General features: G+C 49.9%; 1 protein-coding gene across 1 annotated transcript in view; it reads right to left on the bottom strand.

The window, feature by feature from the left end:
• The window catches only part of SCUBE3 (signal peptide, CUB domain and EGF like domain containing 3), a 99,417-nt gene that overhangs the window by 69,535 nt on the left and 17,798 nt on the right, over positions 1-12,084 (bottom strand). The window contains exons 2-3 of the mRNA XM_065403191.1: positions 11,707-11,829; positions 5,243-5,368 (exon numbers count right to left, since the gene is read on the bottom strand). Of these exons, the coding sequence (XP_065259263.1) occupies positions 5,243-5,368; positions 11,707-11,829 (249 nt within the window). The remainder of the gene's footprint in view (positions 1-5,242; positions 5,369-11,706; positions 11,830-12,084) is intronic.

The raw sequence follows: 12,084 nt of genomic DNA, 5'->3' as shown, positions 1-12,084 counted from the left end.
TGGCCAAGGTCTACTAAAGCCAGTTACCCTCCACCACCGGTGGCCCTCAGTTCCTGCAGGCAGCCTCTTCTCACCCATCCTTTGCACTGCCTGTGGAATTCCAGCCCTCCCACTGCAGCCAGGACCTTTGTAAACACATGACATCCACTGCTCTTCATCCCGGCTTTGCTTTCTTTCCTTGGGCTCATCATCTCCCGGGAAAGGAAGGCAGGGCCACCCCTCCCACCTCTGGTTCCAGCTGTGTAAATCTCGGTCTCGCTATTAACAGGGAGGACGGCAAGATCCCGGTGATGAGGCTTAATGCAAAACGTATGTGTGCATAAACCCCCAGCGATGAGCTCACTACCGATCCCGCTGCAGGCGCTAATGAGAGTGAAATCAGCACGGAGCCGCTTCCGCCTCTTCCGCGGAGATCTGATGTGAGAGGGACTGTACATTGGCTTCTCTACCCCACCCCTAGGTGCTAATAGCCGCAGTGGGTGCCAATGGAGGAAGGGGTGGTGATGCTACAGGAGGGCAGGTGGCCTGCTAGTTCCATTGAGGGAGTGTTGTGACAATAGGGGACAGGATGTACGACCCCTCTGTAGGCAGATGCAGGGTTTGTCTTGGCCTGGGGATTATTTACCTACCCTGGTTGCTGGTTAACATCCCTGCCGTATTTGCTATTAACTCATCTATTTTGGCAGGTGCAGGGCTGACCCTCAAGCACAAGCGAAGGGAGCGGGCAGCTGGGGTGCCTGCATCTGAGGGAGGCTGGTCCCTTTTCGGGTAGCAGGGGAAGAGCAGAATGTCCCTGCCAGACATACACCCACACGCCAGCAGGGCCTACGGGGGAAGCAGCTCATGTTGGTTTCCCCCACAGACACGGATGCATTCCTGGCAGCTGTGGTCTGCAGCTCTCAAAACCCAGGGCTGTGCAGGTGTGTGTGTGCTGACGTGGGGGACTTCTGCCCCTTTGCCCTCCTGGATTCTATCTCCAGCCCTGCCACTGGCTGCCTGTGTGACCGTGCACGTCACTTCGCTCCCCCTCCCGTGCCTCAGTTTCTCCATCTGTAAAGGCAACCAGCCTTGCAGAGAGGGTGGTTGAGGACAAACCCAGCTAGTGCTTGCATGGCATGCAGCCACACACGGATGAAGGAGGCTATGAGCATTATTTTTAGCTGCATAGCCTGGTGCAGGGCGACACCTGCCCTGCTCTCCACCCACCGTCCACCACTCCCAGAAAGCACCTCTGGCAGGGAGCCTCTGCTTGTGTGACGCAGCGCGGCGGCTTGCGCTCTGTCCCTGCATCTCAGAACCCTTTGTGCTGGTACCCGTGGCTCCTCCGAGGATTCCAGGCTGGGGCGGGGCGGCTGGGAAGCACAGATCTTCTCTCCTGGCATGAGGAGATCCACTGACTTCCCAGCACTCCTGGGGTGCCGCCGCGGAATGAGGAACAGCCTTAGGACACCACGGCCACCTACGTGGGGAATAATAACCCCAGGCCCAAGCAGGGACTGATCGCTAGCTGCTGCCAGTTCGGAGCTCCTGAGCAGCTCCGTGCTCACAGATACCACCACAGGGATGAGATCCAGGGCTGGCGGTCTCTCCTGTCAGCAATTTCCCCGAATAACATGTCTGAAATACGTAACTGGGAGATTACAATCTTTCAACACGAGGTCCCGGGGCAGGGGCGGTGGGCGGGAGTCAGCATTTCACTGATGATATGTCAGTGTTTAAAGAACTCGCATGAGTCTCTGAAGGTTCCCAGCTGTTGCTGCTGTTCTTACTGGTACATCCAGACACAACAAAAACTGGTTTTTTAAAGAAAAGATCTGCCCCCAACATATATTTTTGTGCTGGTTTCTAACACACTGGATTCTATGCCGCAGAGCTGAGGATAGGCAGCACTCGAGAAATCAGGGATGCTGCTAGACTGCGGCAGGGCAGGGCTGCGCCAGGGATCAGGGCATGGCGATGGGGGGAGATGTAAAGGCATGACCAAGCTGGGTAACTGAATGCAATAATGCCAGGCCAGGCTGAGCCAGGGAGAGGGCACAGCGGGGAGATGGGCAAGCAAAAGCAGCTCCTGGAATGTTCCAGGATAGATCTGAGCAGAGAAGATGGGGGTAACCGGGCAGCAGATCATCAGGGAGCTTTTGTAATGCTGCATGACGAGGCTGAATGGGTGAGCAAGAGAAGTGCGAGGCTGGGAAGAGTCAAGGGCATGGCAGGATGGGGATGGAGAGCGGGGATCGTAGCTCATCACACCCTCCCCATCCATTCTGCTGGCTCCTGCTTCTCCATTTTCTGTGTCTTTCCCAATTTTGATGCCTCTTAAAACTTTCTCTCTCCGTCGCTCCAGGATTCGCTCCCCATATGAGTGGCTCAGCAAGATTCCCCAGCAGCTGGGAGTCCCAGTTCTTGGCTGGTGGTGTCCGCAGACCTGCCAGGACTTGCTGACGACAAGCAAAATTTCTAGGAATGCTGTTTCCCAGTTCAATGGGGAAAACCTGTGCTACTTGTACTGCTCGCCCACTGGAGCTGGCCGTGAAGATTGTCTGCACAGAGCCCTTTGCACAGCTACATGGCAGATCGCACGGCATGTTGGCGGTACCAAGGGGCACCTGAACCCTGGAAGGGGGATCTTAGGGTAGCACCGGAAAAGTGAACCAGTATTTTGGTTCTGAATTCGCCAAGGACTGGGGACGGGCCACACTGTTGCTGTCGTACTGAACGAGTCTCCTCCTCTGTTTCATTCCATGAGACCTTGTGCATGGCTTTGCCAGCATCACACCAGCTGGGAAGCTTGTACAGTGGAACGGGACTCTGGACATTTCCAAAGCCAGTTTTCTGGGCTCAAAAGATTCTTCAGAAGGCGCAAAATGAGACATCCAGGGATTGCCCGGACCCGATTCTGGGGGCCCCGTTTCATCTCAGTTGGATTCCATCCATACTGCAGAAAAGTGACACTTACTCTTTTTTGTTTGCAGTGTTGTGGCCGTGTTGGCCCTAGGATATTAGCGAGGCGAGGTGGGTGAGGGGATATCTTTTACTGGACCAACTGCTTTCGAGCTTACACCAAGCTCTTGAGCCAGAGTCATCTCCCCTGCTGGTGCACAAAGGCCCACTTGAGGATCCCAGCTCCGCAGGAGGAAGGAACCTTGGCTCGGCTAGGAAGAGCCAAGCGACATGGGCTTCCTCCAAGATACCCATACCTGACATCGACTGAGGACACCAGGCTGCCCTCTTCCCCGTGCGAGCCCCCAGTGTCCTGATCATTTGCAAAGCACTGGTCCAGACACCTGGGAGCTCCAGATGGAAATGGGGTGTGGGAAGGTCTCAGATGGTCATTACCCAGCTTGGCACCATCCTGATTATGCTTCTTGGGAGGCAAAAACTACAGCAGGGACTTAGACACGCCGCAGGTTCTCCACCAGCCAGGATTTACACCACGGGCCATGGAGTACATTGTTCCACTGACCCCCAGCGTGGGGGGCTGCCCACCTGGGCTCAGTACAGATTGTAGACTCAGAGGGGCAGGAGCTGTCTAGGTTCACTTACTGGGATTCACACTCATCCCTTTAGACTAGGGCGTGTGTGTGGGGGGACGGGGATGGGGATGACTCTTGTATCCTGCAAGTGTTCAGCTTCCCCACTTATCAAGCCTATGGGTCCTGAACATCCCCTGGCAGTCACTGGCCTGATGGGGTGATTGTAGGAAGGAAACTCAGCTGCGGTCAGTATAACCAGCGCCATGAGCAACGGCTGCTCCTGCCCCTGCCCCACTGGCAGGTCTTAGCTCCTCCCACCAGGTGGAGACACAGAGCTCCGCCTCCTTGAAGGTACATCATCCTCAGTCCAAGGAAAAGAATCAACATGTATTATTATTTCTCCATTAATATTGCAGTATTTCCAGGTTGGGCCCCTTTGTGCTAGGGGCTGTACAGGCATATGATAAATGGCAGGTCCGTGCACAAAATAGCTGTAGCTGTCTCATCGATAAGAGGCGCACAGAGGCTCTGAGCCAGACATCTGCTCTTGCTTCATCCTTCCCCAGCCCAGAGTCAAAGCTTGTTTCCCACCAGGATAAAGGGGACAGAGAATGGAGCTCTGCAAGGGTCGGTTTAAAAACAGACGCAGGACAACAACAAATCCTTCCCATGATAAATCCTCTAGTGAAGAAACCCAGCAGTGTCTGCCTGACCCTAGAGAAGGGGCGGGGGGCCCTTTAACTCTGATAGCTGGACTGGCCACTTAGAGCAGCTTGCATTCCTCTCTGGGACACAACAGCAATAAACACTGCAGTAAAATCTCACAGCTGGAGGATTTGTGCAATACCATACTGCGTGTTTGGAGGCACAGGAGGGAACATGGATCACCCTGCAGCTCCGAGCCACTCCTCCTTGGACCCGTGTGAGGCAGGACATTGAGGGGGGAGGTGGTCCATTGCGATGGCTTGGAGACTGGCTGCTCCACCGGAGACTTCTCAGCCACGAGAGCTGATTTGCTGTGCCCAGCCTCACAATACAAGGTTGGAGAACTGTGAGCTTGCTGCTTATGGGCCTGACCCTGTGAGGGGCTGACCACCCTCCTACTTCACTGATATCAATGGGAGCTGAAGGTTCTCAGCAACTCATAGGAAGCGCTCAGCACATCCCAGGTTCATGCCCAGAATCAGGAGTCAGGGTTAACACCCCAATGAGATGAATGGAACAAGCCATTCAACTTGCAGGCTTTTTTCAGGCTGCCTGCAGACTCAGGAAAACACCCAGCTATCAACTACACTGGGGTCACATTTTCTCTACAACCATGAAAGCTAGAAACACCCTGTTTTGAAATGTAACCCCTATTAACACAGCCCAGCTTTATGTGCATCCCACAGTGGTTAGACCACATATAAGGGTTTTATAAGCCTGCTATTGCCTTCAAGCCACTAGAGCTGGTCCTTCAGCTCAGGCTCATACTTTTAGATCCAGAAGCTGTGGGGTCAATCCCTGCTGATGACTCAGCCAGTGGCACACTAGGGGTACTTGGTCCTGCCTCAGCACGGGGGGGGGGGGGACGAGGGGTGTGTGTGTGGACTAGATGAATTCTCGAGGGCCCTTCCAGTCCTGCATTTCTATGGATCCTATGATTAACGTGCACACTGAGATTCCAGAGCACAGTTTTGCAGCCAGGAGCAGATTCCCTGTCTGCAGACTCGTGGGGAACACCGGCCCCACCCCACCCCCCGCCACTGAGCAGCTTGCCAACCCCTTACCTAGGCAGTTGTGGCCGTCGTGCGCCAGGCGGAAGCCGTCGTAGCAGGTGCAGCGATAATTCCCCGGGATGTTGACACAGTCGTGGACGCAGCCAGCGTTGTCGTCCCGCTCGCACTCATCGACGTCTGCACAGAGAGGAGAGAAGCCCGGAGAGCGGTGAGAGACCTGAATCCTCTCCCCAGGCCCATCGCTGTACCTCAGATCAGCTACATGCCTCCTAGGCGGGAGGGGGTTCACTGAGACTTGCTAACTCATTACACATGATGCTCTTGGTCACCACACTGGCTATGGTCAGGGTGACATGCACGTCCCCTAACATCACACATCCCAGTGTGGGCTAGTGCCACTCACAGGCATTTTGGTGCTGCTTGCCCCAGTTACTCTGGGGCTTCCCCATCACATCATCATGGCAACAATACGGCGGGAAGGGTGGGCATGCCATCGCCACTGAGACCAGCTCTGCAGGAGCAAAGCACCATAACCACAGGCCTGTTGTCAGCCTCAGCCAAGAGTCAGCAGGCACAGGATGCAAAACAGAGATCACGCATTCAAACGTCAGATACGGTCGCAGTCCTAAGGAAGCCATCGGCTCATGACCAATGGAACAAGCCATGCAAAGACAGCGTGACCTTTGCTGTGGGCTCCAAGAGCAAAATCCACCCCATTCTGCACCAAGTCAGGATAGCTGGGCTTGACACAGGGGGTGTCCACAGAGGAGTAGCTGATCTGCAGCTGCTCCTGCTGCTAATGCACCATTACTCTGAATGTGTAGCCCTGGTCTGCCCCAGCAACCCACGTGCGTGGGGAAAGAGGATGCTCCCATGGAGCTCAGCTCCATGGTGGGCACGGGATGCAAACATCCTGCATGGTGAGCGCTCTTCCCCCACCTCCTTAGCAGGACTCTCGCTGTGGGACAGTAGGGCCCATAGGACAGAGGGCAGGATGGGTCACTGAGTAAGCTAGTCTAGTAAAGAACTGGATACGTTTAAAGTAACACTGTGCAGACAAAACTGCTGGGCTGACCTCTTTGCCAACTTACAGCCGTGACTTCCACGGGATTGCACAGTACATAAAACAACTCCGGATACCCCCCATATAATTAAAAAAAACACAAGTCGTTACTTGGGTCACTGAAATCACCTTGGATTCTTAAATCCAGTTTAACCTTCCACTGCTGATGCAGTTTGTGTTTTCTGCATCTCTCTCGGCTGCAACAGCAAGTCTAGCCTGGCCACTTCCGCTTTCTGTTTACAGCCTGTTTTTCCCTCTCTTGGTTTGTGTCTCTGTACTAAGGCTGGAACAATAGGAACTGCCACACTGGATCAGATCCAAGGTCCATTCAGCCCAGTATCCCATCTCTGACAGTGGCCAGAACCAACTGCTTCAAAGAAAGTTGTAAGAACCTCACAGATCTCATCCTGGTCTCTAATAATTAGAAGTCAGCTTAAGCCTGAAGCATAAGGCTTAATATCCCTTCCAAATTTTGTCATCATTAATTACGATAAGTCTGGATATGCTTGGTATCCGTGTAAATATCCAATCCTTTCCTGGCTCTTGTTAAATTCTTGGCCTCAGTCTGATGCTGCTGTGTGTGGGGTAGTGGAAATATAGGGGTCATTTGCATTTTAAAAATTGGTTCTCATTTTCTTTTCTTTTGTTCAACTTCACAACAATGTTTCTCTTCCTATTAAGCTGTGTAGAAATGCCTTCCTCCCCTCACAACAAAACCTAGATTTGGACCTCAGCTGACTGGCTGTTGTCTCTTTAATCTCTTTGTTTGTTTCTCCACCATTCACCATGTCAGTGGAAGCTAAGATACTCCAGAGACGGGCGAGAGTTGGTTCTGGTGCTTAAAGGAATGGGTGTCGTGCTCAAGAGGAAAGCATTATGGAGGGCAACGTAATCAGAGTGCAGGAGACGAACCTTGTACAATGGTTCCCCATTACTAGTCCATGCCCTCTCGTTTCCAGCAATGGACTGCACTGGGGCTAAATGCGATTACAACAACTAAAAGTGAGGTGCGATTGGGTAGGAACCCTCATCTTTAGAGAAGAGATGGTTTTGTGGCGAAAACACTGAACTCAGACTCCAGAGATCTGGGTTCAGTGCCTGATTCTGCCAGAGACTCCCCACGTGTGAGCTTGGGCAAGTCATTTCATCTCTCTGTTCCTCCACTGCCCAATTGAAAAATGGGAATAACAATACTTCCATTCTTCTACAGTTAGATCGTAAATTGTTGGGGGCAAGGACTGTCTCTTGTGGTGTATAGGTACAGCCCCTAGCACAATGGGGCCCAAGGAGCCACAGTCATGCTCAGACATAACACTTTACACAGCAGCCTGTATGGAGTGACCTTTGGCTATTGACCGAGTATCTACCCTTCAGACCCCTCTGGAGGTCCCAGAACTTAGGCTAGAAATGGCTGCAGAAAGTTTCTCAAGATCTTTACATTAGCTTTCCACCAGGTGTCCCTGGCTTGGGGCATAGAAGATGGATGGTGCCAACAACATAGAGAGATGAAAAAGATGGGAAGGGAAGGTACAGAGATTAAACTTGAATCTCTTCTATGCTGTAATCAGTTATAGAGTCCCGAGGCAAGAATTGCTCAGAGCAGAGAATAGCTACCCCTAGCTTTTCCCCGCTGCCCATCATCACAGTATCTTAGCATCAGCGCCATGTAGAATCAACAGCAATAGTGAAGTCGCTAGCGGACTTCAAGGAGTCTCTGGCACAAGAAGTCATAAATGGATTTCCTGAAATGGCTGAAGATGATTATTAATGCACTCTGTTTCCACAGTGAGGCATCTCTGAGCTTAGATTGTATGTAGATAAACACCTGTCAAGGATGGTCTAGATAATACTTAGTCCTGCCATGAGTGCAGGGGACTGGACTAGATGACCTCTCGAGGTCCCTGCCAGTCCCATGATTCTGTGAATCCATCAGCTATTTGTGTCCAGTCTATTCTGATCCCAGAGCGTGATTTCAAATCACGCAAAAAGCTAGGACTATTAAAATTCCAGCCCAACCATTTTATTGTTGCTCTTCATTTCAGTGAAATCATTTTGGAATGGACCTTACCCAGGGGTCACAGAAGAGAGGGTACAGGATTGAGGGGACTGGGCAGAGTGCCAAATGGGTAGTCAATTTCACTCCTGTGTTCTAGTCCTTTTCATGTTTTCAGGGTCTCATGCCCTAGCACAAGGCTGCAGTGTTTGGGTTGCAAACACAGCAGGAAAAGGCTGATTTCTTTAAAACAAAATCCAGTAGATCCTACTAGAATTTAAACAGATACAATCGCGGGAATCTGTCTTTTCCTAAAAGTGTGAGGGTGATGCCACCACGGCTTTGTTTTTACAAATTCCAGATTCAGAGCCAAATTCCACCCTTCGATTAAAAATAAGACCCAGCCTTCTCCTGGCCCAGAACCTGCCATTGCACAGGCTGACCCTGTGCTGGCCAAAACGGGACCTGTAATTCCTCAATGACACAGCTGGTAGCAACAGTGGAAGCTGCAGTAGTGTAGACAGGACTGTTTTTAGGACTGTCATCCAATCCAACAGTAGAACTTCATTGGTTAAGAATTGCAGCTTCTCATTTTGGTCTGAGTAGTCAAGGCAACAGTAGTATAAACAGAGCCACTTTGGATTCACTGTCGCTCCTCCACAGCAGCAGCCATGGATTTACGGATAACACTGGTCTACAATTTTTGAGAAGTCGTCTGCTTCAGAGATAAAATGTGCTATTTATTATGTATTTTGATGTGCTGAATTCAAATATGACAATTAAAACAACTGATTGGCTACTGTTTCTAAGATATTTAAGTTTTTACATTTTATGTCTATGTATATTGTGTAGATAGTAGAGTTTTAATCATAAATTGTAAACCTAGGTCTTTTCATGTGTTTATGGTTGCTTTACATGATAATATTTCACCTGTCCTGTTTATGTAACACTTTAAAAATCAGCAAAAGGGTTATATAAATAAAATTTATTATGAAACAAAAGGCAAAAAACTATTATGTACATAGTTTAGTCCTATTCAGTGTCTACTCGGCGCTTCTTGGCTTGTCTCTTGTATTCATTAAATGGAGCATCTCTTGTCACTGTCCAGCAATAGTCTGCAAGCATTGATGGGCTCCATTTGCCCTGATAGCGTTTCTCCATTGTTGCAATGTCCTGGTGAAATCGCTCGCCGTGCTCGTCGCTCACTGCTCCGCAGTTCGGTGGAAAAAAAATCTAGATGAGAGTGCAAAAAATGTATCTTTAGTGACATGTTGCAACCAAGGCTTTTGTATGCCTTGAGGAGGTTTTCCACCAACAACCTGTAGTTGTCTGCCTTGTTGTTTCCGAGAAAATTTATTGCCACTAACTGGAAGGCTTTCCATGCCGTCTTTTCCTTGCCACGCAGTGCATGGTCAAATACATCATCTCGAAGAAGTTCACGAATCTGAGGACCAACAAAGACACCTTCCTTTATCTTAGCTTCACTTAACCTTGGAAATTTTCCACGGAGGTACTTGAAAGCTGCTTGTGTTTTGTCAATGGCCTTGACAAAGTTCTTCATCAGACCCAGCTTGATGTGTAAGGGTGGTAACAAAATCTTCCTTGATTCAACAAATGGTGGATGCTGAACGCTTTTCCTCCCAGGCTCCAATGACTGTCGGAGTGGCCAATCTTTCTTGATGTAGTGGGAATCTCTTGCAGGACTATCCCATTCGCAGAGAAAACAGCAGTACTTTGTGTATCCAGTCTTCAGACCAAGCAAGAGAGCAACAACCTTCAAATCGCCACAGAGCTGCCACTGATGTTGGTCATAGTTTATGCACCTCAAAAGTTGTTTCATGTTGTCATAGGTTTCCTTCATATGGACTGCATGACCAACTGGAATTGATGGCAAAACATTGCCATTATGCAGCAAAACAGCTTTAAGACTCGTCTTCGATGAATCAATGAACAGTCTCCACTCATCTGGATCGTGAACGATGTTGAGGGCTGCCATCACACCATCGATGTTGTTGCAGGCTACAAGATCACCTTCCATGAAGAAGAATGGGACAAGATCCTTTTGACGGTCACGGAACATGGAAACCCTAACATCACCTGCCAGGAGATTCCACTACTGTAGTCTGGAGCCCAACAGCTCTGCCTTACTCTTGGGTAGTTCCAAATCCCTGGCAAGGTCATTCAGTTCACCTTGTGTTATGAGGTGTGGTTCAGAGGAGGAGGATGGGAGAAAATGTGGGTCCTGTGACATTGATGGTTCAGGACCAGAAGTTTCATCCTCTTCCTCTTCCTCGTCTGACTCAAGTGAGAATGATACTGGTGCATCAGGAACCGGCAGTCCTTCTCCGTGGGGTACTGGGCGTATAGCTGATGGAATGTTTGGATAATGCACAGTCCACTTTTTCTTCTTTGACACACCTTTCCCAACTGGAGGCACCATGCAGAAGTAACAATTGCTGGGATGATCTGTTGGCTCTCTCCAAATCATTGGCACTGCAAAAGGCATAGATTTCCTTTTCCTGTTCAACCACTGGCGAAGATTTGTTGCACAAGTGTTGCAGCATATGTGTGGGGCCCACCTCTTGTCCTGATCTCCAATTTTGCAGCCAAAATAAAGGTGATAGGCTTTCTTAACCATAGTGGTTATACTGCGCTTTTGTGATGCAAAAGTCACTTCACCACAAACATAGCAGAAGTTATCTGCACTGTTCACACAAGTACGAGGCATCTCTGCTCACTTTGGCTAAACAGAAATGTGTCCCTTTGCAAAATCAAACACTGACAAATAAGAGAGCACGACACTGTATGATTTCTAGAGCTGATATAGGGCAATTTGTTCAGCAGAGTGATGTAAGCTTCGTTATGATTGCATCATCCATGACTTCTAGGAATAACATGATGCAATTCATATCATGTATGACGCAATACCAGCTTCAGATTGCATCATTCATTGTTTTGCCTAAAAAGCAAGTACTGTCCAAACCCAGTCATAGATTTATTCATAGATCCAGTCAAAGATGTATTTTAGTCATTTCTGGTTTAAATTGAGATCCCTTCCCTTTATAACTCACTTATCCTCCGCCATTCCCAAGTCAAGGGTCGTATATACTGACCCAATAGCATACCTTGAAAACTAGAGCCAATCAACAATTTTAAGCATCATTTTCGTTCTCAGTGACCCAGAATTAGTAAAGTTTGACTACATTTATTTCAGAAGCATTTTGGCTGTAGAGCAGTGAATGTGCCATGGATTTACCAAAACGAATTCTGGATTTGGGCAGGAAAGGACCATAAAGGTGCACAACTGACTGCAGCTGTAGCAGAAAGCTCTCCGGCTTTAAAGAGCCACCTATCGACTTTCACTCCAGCCAGCACAGCACTCACAAAACTTCCAATTGCTAACTCTTTAAGAACACACTCATAGCCTGGGTTGGTTTTTCTCCCAGCTGTGCTCCTTACCTTTGCAATGCTTCCCGTCCCCGGAGTATCCGGACTTGCAGATGCACTTGTAGGATTTGGGGGTGTTCTGGCAGAGGGCATCAATGTGGCAGTTGTCAGTCCCCTCGACGCATTCGTCAACATCTGTGGAAGAGGAAGAAAGCAAGCGACGTCACGAATCTCTGCACTGCCTGGAGATGCGCTAAAAACACCCAACCTGTCAATACTGCGCCCGCTGCTGCTGCTGTTCTGCAGGTGAAATATCAGCCTGAGAGACTGAAATTCTCGGTGTAGCCACTGACTGGGTGCAGCCCGGGCAGCGGCAAGGCAGGCTCGCCGCACGCACTGACTGCGCCCAATCAATGGGCCTCAGCCGAGCCATGGAGGGAGCCCCGCTAG

Source organism: Emys orbicularis, chromosome 4, assembly GCF_028017835.1.
Source record: "Emys orbicularis isolate rEmyOrb1 chromosome 4, rEmyOrb1.hap1, whole genome shotgun sequence".
In the NCBI taxonomy this organism is placed as follows: Eukaryota; Metazoa; Chordata; order Testudines; family Emydidae; genus Emys; species Emys orbicularis.
The sequence above is the reverse complement of the archived record's forward strand: the minus strand, read 5'-3'. Positions and strand labels throughout refer to the sequence as shown.